General features: G+C 35.7%; 2 protein-coding genes across 5 annotated transcripts in view; one reads left to right on the plus strand and one right to left on the minus strand.

The window, feature by feature from the left end:
* The first annotated feature begins 21 nt into the window (after positions 1–21).
* Positions 22–3,600, plus strand: thtpa (thiamine triphosphatase). 4 transcript variants are annotated; one of them, XM_073831185.1, is made up of 5 exons: positions 22–81; positions 718–793; positions 889–1,157; positions 1,257–1,428; positions 2,711–3,600. In XM_073831185.1, exons 2-5 carry the CDS (start codon positions 724–726, stop codon positions 2,809–2,811), a joined length of 612 nt encoding a protein of 203 aa, XP_073687286.1. In that variant the 5' UTR covers positions 22–81; positions 718–723; the 3' UTR covers positions 2,812–3,600. The 4 variants fall into 4 exon arrangements, with proteins under 4 accessions (XP_073687286.1, XP_073687287.1, XP_073687285.1 ...); XM_073831186.1 differs by having other exon boundaries at positions 1,263–1,428; XM_073831184.1 differs by having other exon boundaries at positions 889–1,428; positions 2,711–3,590.
* Positions 3,601–19,020: 15,420 nt separating this feature from the next.
* Positions 19,021–22,090, minus strand: part of jph1a (junctophilin 1a) — a 50,442-nt gene continuing 47,372 nt past the window's right edge. Inside the window, exon 6 of the mRNA XM_073831054.1 lies at positions 19,021–21,204. The gene's annotated coding sequence lies outside the window, so the exon portion shown is untranslated. The remainder of the gene's footprint in view (positions 21,205–22,090) is intronic.

A 22,090-nucleotide genomic window follows, 5' to 3' on the forward strand; every position in this document is an offset into this window, starting at 1 on the left:
TGTCCGTAAATATGCCTGAACGGAAAAGCTCCACAGGACCCCGCATGTCGCGTCTGTCCTCATTACACTACTGATTGATCAGTAAGCTTCCTTGTTTTTTGTTTTCTACTTTGTTTACATTGTGTCGAAATGACTGTCTCAACCGGATTTTAACCGCAGTAGTAGTTACAGTTTAATTACCACTTGTCTGAGCTAAGAATTTATTAACCTGTTAGTCCGGGCAATATTTGCTGTTGGCTGTGTCTGAAAACATTATAAGCTGCCTACCTAGACGGCATTTTTAGTCAGTGTCGAAAACGGAAAACTACGGTCTTACTAGGCAGCTCACTTGGTTTTGAGACACATCTTATATAATTTGATTTGGCACTTAAACATTACGGCCCGGTTTCTCAGACAGGGTTTAGACTAAACCAGGATTAGGCCATAGTTCAATTAGGACATTTAAGAAATTATTTATAAACTTGTTAAGAAAAAAAACATTACCGATGTGCATCCTAAGACAAAACAAAGGCACTGATATATTTTAAGATCAGTCAGTGCAAGTTTTTTTTTTTCAGTTGAAACAGCTCAGATTTACATTTTAGTCTAGGATTAGGCTTAAGCCTTGTCTGTGAAACCGGGGGTACATGTTGTAAATTACTGCAGACTTTAATTAATATAAATGATATATATCTTTCTCGTTTGGATTTTTATATTTATTTTATTTTGGTCTCATAGAACAAAATGACTGTAGAGGTTGAGAGAAAATTCGTTTGTGATGCAGAAGTTATGGGGAAACTACAGGATATTGGAGGTGTGTCAAGGTCTCCTCATTATCCAAATGAACTTTAAATAATTTATACTTGTTGTAATGTTATGTTTTTTTCTTTTATTTTCATGTCTCTACAGCTAAATGCATTGGTCAGCGGCAGTTTCGAGACCAGTACTTTGACTCCCCAGATTTCATCCTAACGCTAAAAGATTTCTGGCTGAGATGCCGAGAGGGATTGTGGGAATTGAAATGCCCTGCAGTTTCAGGAACTACACCTGACAATGACACTGAGACCCTTTGTACACGATACAGAGAGATAACCAGCTTCCCTCTGATTCAATCAGAAGTTGGCAGGATTATCAAGGAACACACTGCTGAAGGGAGTGAATCAAATTCCTCACAAAAGGTACAAATTGACAAAGTTGCAGAAAATGAGGACACAGAGATCTGTTCAACAGATGACACAAAGTGGCTGAATGACCTCAATCTCGTCTGTTTTGCCGAGTTTAAGACCGAGCGCTGCTCGTACATGCTAGAGAGAGAGACCGGTGCAGTGCGGGTGGATCTAGACCAGGCTGATTTCGGATATTGTGTGGGAGAGATTGAGGTTCTGGTGCCTGAAGGAGGTGACATGAATGCAGCTCTGCAGAGGATTACAAGTATTGCTGAAGAACTGGGTGAGGCAGTCATATATATACAGTACAGAGTGGATTTTCTGCCACATTAGTGTTGTTCTAGTGTGATTGAGATTCTATTGTAGTTTTTATTAATAGTTTGAATAGGTTTTGAACAGAAAGATTTTTAATGTTTTTTTAAATCTCTTCTGCTCACCTTGCCTGCATGTATTTGATCCAAAATACAGCAAAAGCAGTTATATTGTGAAATATTTTTACTATTTTAAATAACTGCTTTCTGTTTGAATATATTTTAAAATGTTATTTATTTTTGTGATCAAATCTACATTTTCAGCATAATTACTCGAGTCTTCAGTGTCACATGATCCTTCAGAAATCACTCTAATATGCTGATTTGCTCTTCAAGAATTTTTTTATTACTATTATTATCAATATTTAAAACAGTTGAGTACATTTTTTCAGGATTTTTTTGATGAATAGAAAGATCTAAAGATTAGCATTTGTCTGAAATAAAAATCTTTTGCTACATTATACACTATACCATTTTTTGGGAAAAAAATATAGAAATGTATACTTTTATTTAGCAAGGATGCTTTAAATTGTTAATTAAAAGTGATGATAAAGACATTTACAATGTTACAAAAGATTTCTATTTCAGATAAATGTTGTTCTTCTAAACTTTCTATTCATCCAAGAAACCTGAATATTTTTCAAAATAATAATAATAATAAATTTTTGAGCAGCAAATCAGAATATTACAATGATTTCTGAAGGATCATGTGACTGGAGTAATGATGCTAAAAATTCAGCTTTGAAATCACAGGAATAAATTATATTTTCAAATATATTCAAATAAAAAAGCAGTTATTTTAAATTGTAAAAATATTTAAAAAAATTTACTGTTTCGCTGTACTTCAAATCATGCTTCATGCTGGAGCAGAAGGGACTTCTTTGAAAGCATTAAAAATCATACTGTTCAAAAACTTTTGACTTGTAGTGTGGTTTTTAATATTGTTTTTTGAAATCTACGTTTTAATGTTGTTTTTATATTTAAAATTTCCGTAATTTTATATTTAAGTTTTAGTAATTTTGTTAGGTTTTATGTGAGTGTGTATATACTTTAAATTAATTTTTAGTTATTTTAGTACATCAAATAAATATAACATAAATATAAAACTAGATTTTCCTCATAGCAACTAGCTAAAATAAAATTTTACATTTTTATTTCAGCTAACATTTATTTCAAGTTAAAAAAAATGTCACTCATTATCACCTTATGATATATATTTTATTAATATTGTATTTTTGTTGTCTGTCTCCACAGGTTTAAGCTGTGAGAAGAAAGTAAAGGGGAAAATGGATGTTTACCTTCAAAGATATCGACCTGAACATTACGCAAAGCTTCTTAGTGCTCATATTTTATGAGAAATCTCTACTGTAACATAGTTTGTAGATATTAAATCAGTATTATTATTAATGAGAAAATGAGCACTGGTAACATAATATATAGTATATTATTGTGTTTAAATAAGGTAAAGTTATCTGATTAAAAAATATAAATACCTTAATGAAAGTCTTTGTTTTTTGTTTTTGTTTTTAATGAATTTCAGCCATTACTGTTCATTTATCTATTCTTGTTCAGCTTGCTCTCTTTCTAACAAAATTACTTGCATCGTAAACAATATGCAACAACAATCTCTTTACTTAAGTGTGCAGTTGCATATAAGTTTTGATTTTTGAACAACAGAATCTCAACATGAAAATAATAAATATTGCAGATACTTTTATTTTGATAGTAATTTTGCCGTTTTCTGCTTTGACCTAAATAGATTGGTGGATCCTTGTAAAATGCAACGTTTGCTCAGCAGAGGGCGCTGTTATCTTTCTTATGAGCTGTTCGCTCAACATGCCAGCAGTTGGCGCAATGTTCCTGGAAAACCACTGACAAGTTCATTAAAATCTGTTTTCACACCAGGTGGTTGGGTAGCGTATACCGAACAGATTTAGAAATTGTTCAAATGATCCTAATGATTTATAATGCATCAATTATCTATATATATTACACTGATTCATAAATAGCTGGAATAGAAGTCCAGTGCTCACACAACACACAGCTTATGCTATTCTCAATGCAATTTCTCTTATAGACATCGTGCCACTGTGAATATGTGACTCATAAATAAAACCGCAATACATTTGGTGTCAAATGTATTGGTGTTGGCTTATAGTTTAGTTTGAGCGTGGATTTGATTTTATACAGGGTTGCCAGGTCTCCAAAACCAGTCCGATTGCATTTTTTTCGTGGTTTTTCCCCTCCGTTTAAACTTGCAGACTAAAAAACAACCTGTGTAAAAGCATTCCAAGACTTGGCAACACTGATTTCAATATATTAAGGACACATCAAGGAAGTGTGAAAAAAGCTCTATTTTAAACGTTTGATTAGTGATATGAAATTTGAAGAAGGCAATAAATACAGTATATAATAATTCACTGTAAATATTTTACAAGAAAAAATAACAAAATGGCACCCAGTCAAGGTAAACCACGGCAGGGAAGGTCACGAAGGCTACAAGCTCACGTGCAAGGCTGAAATAAAAGAGAGCTGGTATGGTAGAGGGATGCAAGAGCTATTTATTTCAGCCTGAGACTTCGGCTTGAGTGTGGAGAGAAGGCTTTTATGAGGAAATATTAGGAGAGGTGAAATATGACGCTGTGTCCTCGGTTTAAAGTGCAAGTATCTCTAGCTCCCCTCCCCCCTCCTAACATAAGGCCTTTCAGATTTCTATTATTTTATATTGATATCCCTGAGAAAATGACTCTTTAGATAGACCAACTCTCTTCTTTGTTTTTGTATTTTTATAGTAATGAAAAGAAGCCATTGTTTGCGGTTTGACAGGATGCAATTAAAGTGCCATTATTTCAGAGGAACCTTCAGATGGAACCAGTTGACGGAGAGAGACAGAGGTGTATTTTTCGCTTCAAAACAATTGGAGGCCTTGTGATTTTTGCTGCTAAAAGCTTTAGTTTATCTGCTTACAATCCCACATGCATTCGCATTTAAGTTCTCACAGTCTCACAAAACCCCCCTTTCTCTCCGCCCAAACAATCAGTGACCTTCCTGTCATCTATAACACTTACACAGGTGATCAAATGAAGCCACATGGCGCTGTTGCTTTGAAAGTCTCACATTTGACTCCTCTCGCAGCAGCTGCTTTACACTATTTTGGTTTGGCTTTGGCAGAGCCTGTAACTACAGTCACTTCACACACACACACACACACACACACACACACACACACACACACACACACACACACACACACACACACAGGTCTGGTTTAAATCGTCTCCAGTGACTAATAAATCCATGTAAAACACATCTGTGTGTCTGGAAGAGAGCACAATTTAATTTAAGTATAAAATAGTGTAATGTCTTCTGAATTAATGATAATATAAAGTCAGAGTCAGCATGTTTGTTCTGAATAAAGATTTAGAATTCCTTGTTCTGTTGAGATGGTGTTTATGAATTAGATTTGTCTTTTAAAAATGTGTAAAAAAATCGTTCGGGCTCAAAACAACAACAATGCAACATATGCTTATACTCTTTATTACGGTGTTCTTGTTACATTTAAGTACTGACTAATATTAATCAACAACATGTATTTACTATAGGGTTAGGATTGGGGTTTGATTTATTGCATGCTATTATGGATAATTTACTGTTATTACATGTACATGTAACGTGCAACAAGGACACAATCAAATAAAGTTTTATTTAACATATAAAGAGGACCTTTGAAGCATGTTAACAAGTTCTTATGTGAGGTATCATTCAAAACTGCTCCAATGTTAAAGGAACTGTATGTAGTTAAAAGGTAATTGTGATGTTTTATTACAGTTCTGACTTTTTTCTCACAATTCTGACCTTTTTCCTTAGAATTGTGAGATATAAATTCGCAATTGCGAGTGATAAAGTCAGAATATAAATTTGCAATTCTCACTTTTTTCTCAGAATTGCATGATATTAACTCGTAATTGCGAGTTATAAAGTCAGAATTGTGAGAAAAAACTTAACTCTTTTTTCGACTTTTTTTCTCAGAATTGTTTGTTATAAAGTCAGAATTGTAAAACAAACTCAATTCTGAGATATAAACTCACAATTATGACTTTTTTCCCCTCAAAATTGTGATGTAAACTCGTAATTTTGAGTTATAAAGTCAGAATTGCAAAAAAACAAAATTTTAAGATATAAACTCAGAATTCAGAATTTTTTTCTTAGAATTGTGATATAAACTCAGAATTGTGAGTTATAAAGTCAGAATTGTAAAACAAACTCAATTCTGAGATATAAACTCACAATTATGACTATTTTCCCTCAAAATTCTGATAGAAACTCGCAATTGCGAGTCACAAAGTCAGAATTGTGAGACAAACTCTCAATTCTGAGATATAAACTCACAATTCAGAATTTTTTTTAAGAATTGCATAATATAAACTCAGAATTGCGAGTCACAAAGTCAGAATTGCGAGACAAACTCTCAATTCTGAGATATAAACTCGCAATTATGACTTTTTTTTCTCATAATTGTTATAGTCAGAAATGCAAGACAAACTCAATTCTGAGATATAAACTCACAATTCTGAGTTTTTTTCTCAAAGATGCATGATATAAACAAGTAATTGTGAGTTATAAAGTCAGACACACTCTCATTTCTGAGATATGAACTCACAATTATGACTTTTTTCTCAGAATTGTGATATAAACTAGCAATTCTGATATAAACTCACAATTATAACTTTTTTTCTTAGAATTGTAATAGAAACTTTGTGATTTATGAAGTCAGAATTGCATGATATAAACTCGCAATTCAGATTTTTTTGCTCAGAATTGTGTGATATAAACTTGTGAGTTATACAGTCAGAATTGTGAGACAAACTCTCAATTCGGAGATATAAACTCACAATTATGATTTATTTTCTTAGAATTGTGAGATATAAAGTCAGAATTGCTTAATATAAACTCTTAATTCAGATTTTTTTTCTTAGAATTGATATAAGAAAAAAATCGTGATATAAATTCCTAATTGTGAGTTATAAAGTCAGAATAGCAAGACAAAGTCTCAATTCTGAGACTCACAGTTATGACTTTTTTTCTTGAAACTGTGATACATAGACTCGTAATTGCAAGTATTAAGGTCAGAATTGCGAGACAAACTCAATTCTGAGATATAAACAATTCACTTACAATTGTTTTTTTTTCTCTCAAAAATGCATGATATAAACTTGTAATTTTGAGTTATAAAGTCAGACACACTCTCATTTTTGAGATATGAACTCACAATTATGACTTTTTTCTCACAATTGTGAGATATAAACTTGCAATTGAGAGTCATAAAGTCAGAATTGCGTGATATAAACACTCAATTCAGTTTTTTTCTCAGAATTGCGTGATATAAATTCGTAATTGTGGGTTATAAAGTCAGAATTGCGAAACTCTCAATTCGGAGATATAAACTCACAATTGCGAAATATAAAGTCAGAATTGCATGATATAAACTCAATTCAGATTTTTTCCTCGGAATTGTGATATAAATTCGTAATTATGAGTTATAAAGTCACAAAAATGTCACAAAAAATGCAAGACAAACTCTCAATTCAGAGATAATCTCACAATTGCAACGTATAAAGTCAGAATTGGGATATTTCATTTCAGAATTGAAAGTTTGTCTCGCAATTCTGACTTTACACTCGCAATTACAAATGTATCTATCAAAATTCTGAGAAAAAAAAAAAAACTCAAAATTGCGCATTTCTGAGAAAAAATCACTTACCTCACGGTTTGGTCAGTTACCCGGATGCGCGCCATAACAGAAATAACTCAGATGTAAACAATACAGCATTGATTGCCCGATTAATATACTACTGAATATGTTGTTCTGCTAATTTATTCTGTCTAAACCATGGAAAAAATGTGTGAAAGCTGCTAAATCACACAGAGAATAACTCAAAAGGGCACAATATTTTGACAAACTAAAGTTAATAAGTGGTAAAGATACATCCAAACAGTATTAATTAAAATACTTAAGATATTTCACCTACCTGACCTGAAATAATAAGATCAAACATGAATGTTGTCAAGATTCTTGTCTTGGAAATCCTGGTTCAGTTTGGCCAACCACATACGCCTTTTGATCCTCAGACAGTTTTTTGCACTCTTCTCCTTGTTTTGTAAAAACATTTGGCAGTTTAAAGTACTTCAAATGTTTTTTGATTAGTACAGCCCAAAACATGACAATAATTTATCATTTTCAGCAGCAATAATCAGCAAAATATAAAAGTTTTGTTCAGCTCAGTGGCATTGTTTACATTCAGTGTCGCCAATATGGCTAATTGTTGACACTTTGTGAAAATACTCTATTGTTATCGAGAAATGCAACCTTACTTTGATCTACTGGCTCTATTTCTTCTGTCCCATTTTGATGGTATCCCCATCCCACACCTGCTTCTGCGTCCAGTTGTACTCTTTCTCTTAGGAAAATTGATATTTTAAGCAGGGACGTGCACAGACATTTTGAGGGGCAGGGGCTCAAGTGAAAGGGCACTTCTCATAATTAGTTTTTTTTTTTTTTTTTACAAAAAAGTATATATATTAACGCAACACTGACTTCCTTTAAAAAAAATAATTTAAAAAGTTAATTTTATCTTCCTCAAACTCATGCAATTGTTTAATTTTCAAAAGATGTCTACAAAATAATCAGTTCAGAAACCATGGTCTCCTTAGTATTCACTGGGTTTATAGAGCAGCAAAGGAAACCATTCCACAATGTGCATGTTTTGAAAACATTTTCTATGCTACTAGTTTCAAGTATATATTTAGATTAGAATAACCAAAATAACTTATTTCTACTCAGTTTTATTGATTAATGTACCCAGGTGTGCCGTAGGTGTCCTGAAAAGTAAAGCCAAAAGTTTTCGATCGCCCCCCGGTGGCTGGCAACAGTATAGGTCATAAACCCCGCCCTCTCCATGTAATATAATGGAACGTGAGCCAAACTAATTAATCGAATTACATTTCAAATAATTTTTTTCCAAAGATGATTTCCATCGTGTGAGGTAGCTCTTATAATGCTGATTCGTGCTCAGGTGTTCGTTTTTCTAATAAGTTCGCTTTTAAGTAGTTATTTGAAGCTATAAAAACGGGGTGTGGTGTCATGATTGTGATCGTGCGATTGGGTCTGCAGGAGTTTGGGCGGGACTTTTGACACTGCGGCTCCGCCTCACGACACTACTGCGCATGCTCTGGCTCCAAACGAACCTCTACTGCGCATGCTCTGGCTTCAGAACTCCTGACCTGATATTTAGATATACTATTCTTTAATAAATATATTTGTTTGTCAGGGAAGCTGTGCGCAAACAGGAATATATATTATTTTTCAAAAAAAAAAAAAAAAAAAAAAAGCACCCCAGAAAAAAGGGCACTTTCTCTCCAGGAATGAAAAGGGCAGGTGCTCAAGCCCCCTTTGATGTCTATGTGTGCACGTGCCTGCTTTTAAGGGCATATTTTTTCAAGTAAATGTCTGCGACGTGCCGAATCCAACGATAGATCCATATGTTTTATGTTGAGCATTTTCGCGCTTTTTTCCATGAGGTATCTGCATTAGCTAAAACGCTATGTCCCTTACTTTAATAATGTTAAACCACAATATGACTGGTATGTACTATTGTTTATTACTTAAATGTAATGTTGTCTTAGCTACAGTATGTAAAGTTAGACTGAATCTCTCATGGTGTATGTGGCCGTTCACATGTCGCGTCTTTTGCGCGCTCAAGTTCGTTATTTCAAATGTAGATGCCAATATACGCTCATAATGGAAGCTCATTTTTTCCAGGCGCGGGACATGGTTGCTTAGCAACGGCAGACGCCATGGGAGAGCAAGCTGCAGAGCGTTTTGGAAAGAATGAGAAAGCGACGCGCCTTGCGTTTTCACACATTTTTAGGCGCGGCATGTGAACGGCCCCTTACTCTTCCTCTATTTTAGTGAATGCCTGTGTTGCATTACAAACTAGGAGACCAGTATAAACCTTAAACTTATTGAACCACATTTGTTTTTCAGATATTATCAGATTTCACAAGACTTTAGGAAGCTATATCCAGAGGACTGGGCTACAGTTGCAGACCTAATTCTTGCCAGTGCTCAGCGAGGTGCATTCAGAGCTGGGTGACATGACTTAAGGTAAGCTTTTTCTTATAATATGTCAATCTATAAAAACAATATGCAACTGTATTTGACACGTATCAACTGGTAAATACAGTGGTACAGTAACACTTAACTAGTTGCTTATTAGCTTGTATATTGGCTGTTAATTAGTACTTCTGAAGCACATACTGATGCCTTATTCTGCATGAGCATATTCTACATCCCTGAATCTGACCCCATACCTAAACTTAACCTGCAGTAGTTGAATGAGGGTGGGAATTAATTTGCATTATCTAAAGGAATGAAGAAACCTTCACATGAAAGTGTTTCAGTTTGTTGTTTTGATTATAAAATATGTTTCACAGTTTGCATATTATTCCTATGGTTTAGATGCTAAAGGGGAAAGTGCTTTCAAAGTCCTGCCCACTCTGGATAAAAGGTCTTCAGACCCACAACCACGGAATCCCGGAGGCCATTCATTGACGTACAACCTGTAAGTTTTGTTTTACGTTTTCTGCTCTAATAAGGGTGTATATATATATATATATATATATATATATAAACACAGTGGTGGCCAAAATTATTATAACAGTAGTATTTTCACCAGCTAAAAAATGATTTTAAGTCAGTGTTTGTTATCTTTTGCTGTAGTGTGTCAGTAGGAAATATCAGTTTACATTTCCAAACATTCATTTTGCCTTTAATTGTGATAATCCAGTGAGGTTTTTGTTTGCACAACAGCCAATCCTCCACACAGAGATCTGATCTCATCATCATCCAGTCTGTCTGGAATCACATGAAGAAACAGATCAAACTGAGACAGACTAAATCCTGAAGAACTGTGACAATGTCTCCAAGATGCTTCAAGAGACCTACCTGCAAAGCTACCTGAAAAACTATGTGCAAGTGCACCTAGTGTAGGGCAAAAGCTGCTTTAAACGCAAAAGGATGGTCAAACCAAATGTTGATTTAATTTAGTTAATCAAGGTTAATTGATAAAGAACTTTTATTTATGACATTATTTTTGACAGCATAATTTTATGACATTTTTAGACAAGTGCTTAAAACTTTTAACAGTACTGTAGCTTTGCAGGTAGGTCTCTTGGAGCATCTTGGAGACGCTGTCACAGTTCTTCTGGATGATGATGAGAACAGATCCTGTGTGGAGCACTGGCTGTTGTGCAAACAAAAATGTCACTGGATTAATGGCAAAATGAATGGAAATGTAAACCGATATTTCCTACTGACACACTACAGCAAAAGATAGAAATCACTGACTTAAAACCTTATTTAGCTGGTGAAAATACTAGTGTTCTAATAATTTTGACCACAACTGAATGAAGAGTTGAGACGTAAAATGAGCATTTATTTCATGCCTCTGTGTTTATGTTCATAAAATACACTTAACTTAAAATGTTAGTTATGTTGCAAGACTAAATGCCGTATAATTAACAGGTGGGGACCAACATGGTGGAATTGAGCCTCGGGATGAGACAACAACATTTCTAGACCTTCGCCATTATTCCAGGCCATGCCATTGAAGCGGACTTGTTGCCTGGGAATTTCTCCAGCTTGCAGTATATCATATTGATGGACATAAGTCTTCATGTGTGAAGTTTTTGAGAGCAACAGTTTTTTTTTTGGCCACTTGTAACCTGTTTTAAATTGTAAGTATTGTCTGGTGGACTCTTTGTTTGGCTTAGTTTTAATGGCACGATGTTTGGAATGATTCTAATGTGGTAATAATTCATTTTTGAGTGTTCTGCTGCTGCAATGTTGACATAAAGAATAGGAATATATTGTGCCTTGTTTACAGTTTTGTGTTTAAAAGAAAATGATCTACTAAAACCGTTATTTGTGTCTGTAAGGGTAGGACAAAATGTGTGACAGCTGCACCTATTTGAAAACTGTATTAAAAAGAAATATGAAAACTCATTAAATTGACATTTACAGTTGCATTTTTTTGTGTTGTGTATCTGTATTACAGAAAAACAATAATAATTTTACATTCTTCTGTGATTTATATATTATTATTGGTAAATATAAAGGTAGCAAGGCAATTAGACAACAAATAACCCAATATTTAGGTAGTGTTTAACCCAGCAACACAGGTTGGGTCAAATAAACAACCCAGCATTTTGGGTCAAATGGTTTAACCCAGCACTTGGGTCAAAACAACCCAACGCGTGTTCTGTCCCATAGTTACCCAGCAGCTGGGTTATGGTTGGGTTATTTTTTAACCCAGCACTTTTTAGAGTGCACCTGTCACCCATCAAGCACTCGTTACCGTCAGTATTTAAGCACACACTTCACACACACTCACTGTCCGACCTTGTTCATTCGTGCTGAGGACTCTCTGGATGTTATACCTACCTGGATTACTTACCTGAGCTACTTACCTCCTGTGTGTGTTCCTGTTTCCTCATCATCCATTCTCCGTGTCTCCTGTTCCTCCGAGATCGCTACGATTCCAAGTATTGAGGTGTGTGCTTCCACCTGTGATGACTGTCGTTCCTGCAAACACCAAAGGATAAAGATTACTTTCCATTCTATTCCACGAACTTTGATTATTGACTGTTATACTCACCTATGCATTCCTGGATTTCACCATTTCACTTGCTGTGCCAAAAATAAACATCTGTGTTTTTACTTACCCGCTGTGTCAGTCCTCTTCCGTAACACTGTGTTCACTGACTTCATTTAACAGCACATTTTTCTATCAGTGTTATCATATCAAGCAAAGATAGTCAGACCTTACTGTTTCACAACATTGTCCTGTAAAAATTTTGAGATAGAGATTTAACAACAATAATAAAATTAATAGAAAATTTAAATAAAAATCACATTAAAAAAAGTCAGCTATTTTAGAAAGGAACATTTAAACTATGAAAATGAGAAATTGGGGGGAAAATAAATTATGAATCATTGTGTAAATAATATGTAATTATACAGTAATCCATAAAAAGTAACTGTAGTCTGATCACAAGTATTTTAAAATGTAATTAATCTAATTACATTTACAAGTACTTGATTTTTGGAATCTTATTACATAATCCAGATTATAATCAGTTACTACCCAACTCTGGTTGTCAGAATGATTTTGAAACTGATATAGCAAGGTAAAAAAAAAAGCTTTTTTTTAATTATGTTTTTGAAGTGTAGAAGGGTTAGAAGTGTATGACATTGTGAGATGACAAGTTGCGCAATAGTTTTGATAGAGTAAATTAATGTGACAGAAATAGTTCATGCATTTGATAATATGATACAAGGTCAATAAATCATATGAGGAAATGTTTACATGCAGCTGTTGTGGCTCACCCAAGACCCAAATAAATAAATTGATGAATCAAATTGGAAATACAGAAGCAGTTGAACATTTCAATACACTGCAATGGATGATGTTCGGTGGTTCTCTGTGAAAAACTGGCAAAAAACACTACTGTATATAGCACTATATAATATACACTACTGCTCAAATATGTGGGATCAGTAAAACTTGTAATGTTTTTTAAAGTATCTTATGCTCATCAATGCTGCATTTATATGATCAATTTACAGAAGAAAACAGTAATATTGCAAAATGTTATAATATAAAATAATAGTTTTTATTTAATATACTTTAAAATATGATTTATTCCTGTGATGCAAAGATGAATTTTCATCAGCTGTTACTCCAGTCTTAAGTGTCACACGATCCTTTAGAAATCATTCTAATATGCTGATTTGAAATACAGTATAGAAGATAATGGTTTTCTCTCTCTCTCTCTAAAAAAAAACCCACAACATGTCATATTTGATTTATCATCCCACTCCTCTGAGGCTAAAGCCACATCCGAGTTCCTGTAACAGTTCTGTCACATCTCATTTCACATGTGTGCATATCTAAAGGAACCAGTGACCCAGGGACTTGAGCTCTCAAGTCTCTTATTCTTATGTATCAACAGGAAATCAAAGGTTAAGCCATAATTCATTTGTCATAAACTGATAATTCACCCATAGCCTTAACTATTAATGTCATATGTAACCATTTTATTGACTTACTGAGTATGTACAGTATCTCACAAAAGTGAGTACACCCCTCACATTTCAGCAACCACTTTAGTATATCTTCTCAAGTGACAATACTATAGAAATAAAACTTGGATATATTTTAGAGCAGTCAATGTGCAGCTTGTATAGTAGTATAGATACTGTCCCCTAAAAATTACTCAACATACAGGCATTATTGTCAAAATAGCTGGCAACAAAAGTGAGTACACTTTAAGTGAACTTGTCCAAAGTGTCAATATTGTGTTAGCACCATTGTTATCTGGCACTGCCTTAATCATCCTGGGCATGGAATTGACCAGAGCTGCACATGTTGTTGCTGGGATCCTCTTCTACTCCTCTATAATGACGTCACGCAGCTGCTGGACGTTAGACACATGGTGCTTCACCGCCTTATGCTTGAGGATGCCCCACAGGTGCTTAATAGGGTTCAGGTCCGGAGACATACTTGACCACCCCATCACCTTCACCTTCAGCTTCCTCAGCAAGGCAGTTGTCATCTTGGTGGGTGATGTGTTTGGGATCGTTATCATGTTTGGAAAACTGCCGTTCGGCCTAGTTTCTGGAGGGAAGGCATCATGTTCTGCTTCAGAATGTATCCATGTTTCCCTCAATGAACTGCAGCTCCCCAGTACCAGCAGCACTCATGCAGCCCCAGACCATAATGCTACCACCACCGGGGTATCGCCACACATGCTGGACACCATCTGAGCCAAACAAGTTTATCTTATAGTCTCATCAAACCACAGGACATGGTTCCAGTAATTCACACTCTTGGACAGGTTGTCTTCAGCAAACTGTTTGCGGGCTTTCTTGTGAGCCAGCTTCAGATGAGGCTTCCTTCTGGGATGACGCCTATGCAAAATGGCTTGTTGCAGTGTGTGACATATGGCCTGAGCACTGACAAGCTGCCCTTCTACTTCTGCAACCTTTAAAGCAATGCTGGCAGCACTCATGCATCTGTTTTTTGAAGCCAGGTTCTGCACCTGACGCACAGAACGATTGCTCAACTTCGTTAATCAACCCTTGCAAGGCCTGTTCCAAAAGGAACCCATCTTGGAAAACCTCTGAATGACCCTGACCACTGTAGTGTAACTCGGTTTCAAGGTGTTAATGAAACTCTTTGTGGAGAGCAACAATTCCAATTCCAGTAATTCATGCTCTTGGACAGGTTGTCTTCAGCAAACTGTTTGCGGGCTTTCTTGTGAGCCAGCTTCTGATGAGGCTTCCTTCTGGGACGATGCCTATGCCAACCTACTTGTTGCAGTGTGCGGCGTATGGTCTGAGCACTGACAAGCTGACCTTCTACTTCTGCAACCTTTAAAGCAATGCTTGCAGAACACTTGCATCTGTTTTTTGAAGCCAGGTTCTGCACCTGACGCACAGAACGAGTGCTCAACTTCGTTAATCAACGCTTGCAAGGCCTGTTCCAAAAGGAACCCATCTTGGAAAACCTCTGAATGACCCTGACCACTGTAGTGTAACTCGGTTTCAAGGTGTTAATGAAACTCTTTGTGGAGAGCAACAATTCCAATTCCAGTAATTCATGCTCTTGGACAGGTTGTCTTCAGCAAACTGTTTGCGGGCTTTCTTGTGAGCCAGCTTCTGATGAGGCTTCCTTCTGGGACGATGCCTATGCCAACCTACTTGTTGCAGTGTGTGGCGTATGGTCTGAGCACTGACAAGCTGACCTTCTACTTCTGCAACCTTTAAAGCAATGCTTGCAGAACACTTGCATCTGTTTTTTGAAGCCAGGTTCTGCACCTGACGCACAGAGCGAGTGCTCAACTTCATTGTTTGACCCTGGCAAGGCCTGTTCCGAATGGAACCCATCTTGGAAAACCTCTGTATGACCCTGACCACTGTAGTGTAACTCGGTTTCGGGGTGTTACTGAACCTCTAATAGCCTTGGCCATCTTTGTGGAGAGCAAAAATCCTCAGAGAGTTCTTTGCTATGAGGTGATGTTGAACATCCAGTGGTCAGTGTGAGAGAATTGTACTTAAAGCACCTCATTTTAACTGCTCTAATACAAGATACACAACTTTGTATGGTCCTGTTAAGCAGACAAAAACATAAACATGATGTTGCTGTTATCACTTAGAGTGTACACACTTTTGTTGCCAGCTATTTTGACAATAATGGCTGTATGTTGAGTTATTTTCAGAGGACAGTAAATCTATACTGCTATACAAGCTGCACATTGACTACTCTAAAATATATCCAAGATTCATTTCTATAGTATTGTCCCTTGAGAAGATATACTAAAATGGTTGCTGAAATGTGAGCGATGTACTCACTTTTGTGAGATACTGTATGTTTGTGAAATGACATAATAAAGGACAAAAGTTTGATTTGATGAGATGACAAATAATATAAAAATACTGCAAAGGCAGGGGTCTAAAATATAGACAATCCAATACAAAACCACTGTCTGCAATTCCCTGTTTTAATTAATGACGGCTTACAGCAAATTCCTAGAATTAATTAGACCTGATCACATCCAGTGGGCATTACAAAATAAACACAGGAAAGCTAGTCCCTGGGAACCATACATCACAATTTCTTTGGTCTAATAGAATTTGTAAACTAAGGTCAATGTGGAATGCTGTTTATTGTATGAAACAATCTAGATGTACGTGTTTTACATTCTGACAGCTGTTTATGTCAGGAAAGCGGAGCCCAGGTTTGTTTAGACTACCAGTATGTGAGTCATTTGCCAAGTACGTTACATTCAAGACGTTGGTTTGCTAAGAGTGCTTACAACTAAGGGCACAAGGGTGATTCACTACATATAATCCATTAGACTGTCTACTAAGTAGAAACCATGGGGCTATTATTACAATGCGGCTAATCTACACAGAAATATAATTTTGCTTATGTTAACGTCTTAACAACTCTGTTTTAGGAAAACACATAACCAGCTATATCCCTTCACTGCTTACTAGTCTTAATCCAATTTCAGCAACACTTTACATTCACTTTTTAGAAGCTGCTAGAGCTTTGGCCTCTGAAGACGTTTAAGATTACACATGTGAAACTGATTCTTTAGTGTGGAGCACAGCGCTCACGCTATGTGTGTCTACATTTAGTCATGCAAAAGTGAAACCCTGAGAGTATTTTAAAAGGTCAGAGGGTTCAGAGCAACATGCTCTGGATTATAACGTATAAAACCAATTCGGAGTAGACATCACAGTTACGTCACTTGCAGATGCGTGCACATTGTGATGGAAGAAAAACACTGGTAACAAGTGGAGGGAAATGGGTCAAATCCATGAGAATAAAGTCAGAATTTTAAAATATACACTCAAATTTACCTTTTTTTTATTCTTTTATTCCATCGCTTCTATAGACTGCGAGGCTTTTGAGGCTCCGCTCACAAAAACCGTCACCACTGTTTGCAACCAGTACCATACTGATTATTGGTTGCATGTTTTTCTATGAGATTTTTAATTTAGCTGATATTGAATATTTCGCAAAGACCTGCGCCGTTTGTTATTGTAATGTCCCACCAACCATGGCGCTCTGACGCAGCTCATAGTAACGTTGGAGAAAAATACATAGCAGAAAAAAGCGGACACTGACAGTGCGCCGACAGACAAGACAGAGCAGGTTACTTTAGGTATGAAACAAAGTCTCAGCTTTCAAATGTTTTAATTTTTAAGAAACTCAAACAATAAATACCGTTTTGGCTTTTTAGTGTATCGTGACTCGTGACAGGTCGCTGTAGTGCCTCAGTTTAAGATGCATGTGAATTGATAATCTCTTCCTCTTTACTAGTTATAGCTTTAAATAAACATGAATGAACATCTAGTTTCAAACATGGAAAGATGTCAATACACATTTTTCAAGTTTACATCCACCAGCATTAATTTACTCTCCTGTCTGGTTTGTTTGTCAGACAAAAATGTCAGATTTGGTGCTATGATTGGTCAGATTGCCTGTCAATCAAACTTTCTGTGAACTGTTTAAATGTTTACATTTATTGTTAATATTGTTAGCAGTAGTTTAAGAAACATCTCAAAATGACTACCAATTTTTTTATACTGATACCTAAATTCACTTTAGCATTTAAAACGATTGAAACTTAATACTAGCCATTTAGTGCTTTTCTGACATAACCTGAACTTGAGCATTGCAAGCATTGTCCAGAATTTCCCAACTAAATAAAGGAAAAACAGAGTGAACACAATTTCATTCAGTAATTCAGAGTCAGTACATACAATTGAGGTCAAAAGATTACATACAACTTGCAGAATCTGCAAAATATCAATTATTTGACTAATTAAGAGGGACCTGAATTAGATATTTCACATAAAAGATGTTTACATATAGCCCAAAAATTTACATACACGTGATTCGTAAAACTGTGTTGTTACCTGAATGATCCACAGCTGCTTTTTTTTTTAATGATAGTTGTTCATGAGCTCCTTGATTGTCCTGAACAGTTAAACTGCCCACTGTTCTTCAGAAAAAAGAAAAAAAAAAACAATAATAAACTTTATTTTATATAGTGCCTTTAAAAGAAGCATCTCAAAGAGCTTTACAAACCTAAAATAATAATTAAAAAGTTAAAAAAGATGTAAAAACAAACCAAAAAATCATCCAGGTCCCACAAAATATTTGTTTTTTCAGCATTTTTGTGTATTTGAGTCAGGGACTCATATGCAACTATTACAGAAGGTTCAAATGCTCCAGAAGAAAACACGATGAATTAAGAGCCAGGGTAAATTGAACTTATTTTGTCTTCTGGGAAACATGTAAGTATCTCCTGTAGCTTCTGAAAGGCAGTACCAAGTGAGAAAAATATGATATTTAGGCAAAAAAAGGAAAAAGTTAAACATTTTCATTCTGTTCAAAAGTTTTCACCCCCGGCTCTTAATGCATCATGTTTCCTTCTGGAGCATCAGTGAGTGTTTGAACCTTCTGTAATAGTTGTATATAAGTCCCTCAGTTGTCCTCAGTGTGAAAAGATGGATCTCAAAAGCACAAAGTCATTGTTGGAAAGGGTTCAAATGCACAAAAATGCTGAAAAACCAAAGAATTTGTGGGACCTGAAGAATTTTTCTGAAGAACAGCGGGCAGTTTAACTGTTCAGGACAAACAAGGGACTCATGAACAACTATCACTAAACAAAAACACAGCTGTGGATCGTTCCGTATCAACAGTATTAAGAATCAAGTGTATGTAAACTTTAGAACAGGGCCATTTTTATAAATTCAACTATTATAAAACTTATTCAGGTCAGTACTAAATACATTTTATATGCTCCCTCTTATTTTGGTAAAATAATTAACATTTTGCAGAATCTGCAAGGTGTGTGTAAACTTTTGACCTCAACTGTAAATGTGTTATCATAGCACAGTAAAAAAAATCATGGAGAAATCAGACTTACAAGGCATAACATTTTTTTTATTATACAGATAAATACCATAACTTTTCAAATTACAGAAATACGTGGGGCTCTATGGGCTTGAAATGAAACAGAGATGAGTTTTTTGCATTCAAGGGTTCAAAAAAGGATTCCCGCATCCTTAGCGTTTCAAATCACATTGAATCATATAGTGTTTCGAGTCTTAATTCTGATGATGTGTGAGATGCAATACTTGATATAAAGGAGCTATACTGCTTCTGACAAAATACAATTGTGCATTTCTATAGAAAAATATCATAGACTTCATATTGTAATGGCTGTGCTCTGTAAAAATGCTTATAAATAGAATAAACCTTATATAGTATATAAATGCTTTTTTTGTTTGTTTGTGCAACATTTGTGTTTAGAAAAATAATTCCACATCCTGCCCTGTTAACACAAGAGCTCACAACTCCCTTCAGAAAACATATAAAAAGAGCCCGTACACATTGCACTGCATTGTTGCACAGAACTGAAATCCAACCAAATGAAACACGTCCTTCAAGAGAATTTTTTATGCCTTAAATAAACATATTTGACCTCAGATTCGTTTTTAAATCAAAGATACAGGCGTTAATGCATTTAAAGACCCCATGCAAACGAAAACTAAAAGCAAGGTTTGAAGAAGAGAACTGAGTTTTCCAAGCCCTTGTACACTCACCAAACACTAGAAACGATATCTAGAATGCTATATAGAATAAATAAATCCTTAATAAACCTTCTGAAGAGGGAAAATGCACAAATATAAGAATAACAAATTAAAGGGAAAATTTCGAGATGTACCAAAAACAACTAATTTTACAATATAGTGGCACATTTAAAATGATTTCCCATTGACTGTGTCAGTCAGAATTTGCATACTATGATTTAAGACAAAGACTTCATCTCATACGAGGCTTTTATTTCCTTTTCCATGTAGTTTGAGGTAAACTGAAGTACTGTTAAAGACTCTTAAAGGCAACGTCCTACTTCCTCTAGTGCCACCCGACTGTGGCACTACCTGACTTTTGATATCTAAAGCATCCAAGGTCACAAACATGCAAGCAAGCCCTCAACATCATCTTTCCCCCCCCCCCAAAACATCTCACCTGCTGTCACACGTCAAACCTGACATCTGACGCACAATAACTCTTGCACAACATCGCATGCACAATGGCATAGGCTTAATTTACATAACACGACAAACAGTCAATTCCCAGAATTCAATAAATAACACACTTTATAAGACTTTTTGATTGGTTTTGCCATGATCTGAATGGACGTGATCAACGAAAAGCGGGAAACCACTATCCCTTAATTTTGTATCGTACCTGAACGTTTCAATTCTTTGACATTTCTCAAATTCTGGGACAGAACTACAGTGCCCCCGGTGGTGAACAATTAACAACTCTGTTTTAAATAAGTGTAAAAATAAATCATATTGCACATTTTTAATAAATAATATCATATTTTCTCTCTGGATTTGAAATACTCACAAAAAAGGTGGGAGTGATTTTGCGTCGCATTAAACTCAAACACGGTTTTCAATGAGGTTAACAAACGTAAAGGAAAGAAAGAACGGTACATTAAAACAAAAAGCGAAACGTGATGAGTACAGTAGGGAGCATCGGTTCGAGAGCTTCCGAGAAGAACGTAGGAGATGCTAGAAGAAACGGTAAAGGGTGTAAGACGGATGAGTGACGCTGGTGTGCGCGTTCGGTTTCCTCGGGCCAGGCTGGAACGTACGCCCGCTGCAGCAGAGCCCCCTGAACGCATTCCTCTGGCACTGCGAGCACATCTCCCAGTTACACGTCAGATGGTAAATGAGTAAGGCAGCTGCTCTTGCCCATCACGCAAAAGTGCATCATCAAACATTTCCAGTTAAGTCTCTGCCAGAGACCTATGGAGTGGCTGATATTAAGGCTTTCCGTCAGCAGATAAGAGTCGCGTTGCACTGCATTCTCTTCTCCGGTTTCCATTTGAATGGTAATTTTTCCCCCCAGAATATTTTCATCTCTTTTGCCAGAGCCACATGATATTAGACCACGTCATTCTCAAGGATGATGCTCTGGGTTTCAAACCCCCATATGTTGATTCTTCTGCTCCCTCTGCCCTCTGGAGACTGCCTGGTGCCATTTGGATTTCAGAAAGGTCATTGACACTGTTTGGGTCACCATCCACAGCTAAAGGAATAAATGTAATACAGGGTTAAAAGATACAGTGCATCTATAAACATGCAGATGGGGCTGGTTGTCACGGAGGCTGAAGCTAGCAGGTGTTTTGGATGTTGGCTTCAAACTAAACTGTAGAATTATGACAAATGTCATTCAGAATTATAGCGATAGTTCACCCAAAAATGAAACCCTAGGTATATATTAGGGATGTGTGCAATGACTAATTTGATAGTCGTTTAAATGAAAGTTTTGTATCTGACTGGTCCAAAAGCAAGATACCCCCAAAAGACGGTAAGAAAAATCCTATGTGTGTGTGCGCATGTATATAATAGCCTACATTTGAAATACTTATCTATAAATCACACTGTCAAATCCATCAACGAATTCCGCTTGCTTTACGTAAGGTCATTGCAAATTTTTATCTTGCAATTCTGACTTTTTTTTCTGAGAATTACGTAATGCAAACTTGCAATTCTGACTATTTTTTTTTAGAGTTTATATCTCACAATTCTAAGAATAAAGTCAGAACTGCATGATATAAACTCTCAAAATCTGAGAAATAACGTCATAATTCTGAGAACAGTTTTTTCCCACTCAATCAAAATTGGACTTAAAAACTTGCAGTTGCAAGTTTATATCTCACACTTCAGAGAAAAAAAGTTGTGAGATATAAACTTGCAGTTGCGAGAAAAAAAGTCAGAATTTCTAGTGTTTATCTCATAATTCTGATTTCTCGCAATTGTGAGTTTATCACGCAATTCTAAAAGTTAGAATTGTGAGATTATATCATAATTTCATTATCTTTATTTTGAGACATGAACTCAAAATAAGATATAAACTGCAATTCTGAGAACAGTTTTTTTCCCATCAAAATTGGAACTAATAACTCGCAATT

Source organism: Garra rufa, chromosome 24 (assembly GCF_049309525.1).
Source record: "Garra rufa chromosome 24, GarRuf1.0, whole genome shotgun sequence".
NCBI classification, from domain to species: Eukaryota; Metazoa; Chordata; class Actinopteri; order Cypriniformes; family Cyprinidae; genus Garra; species Garra rufa.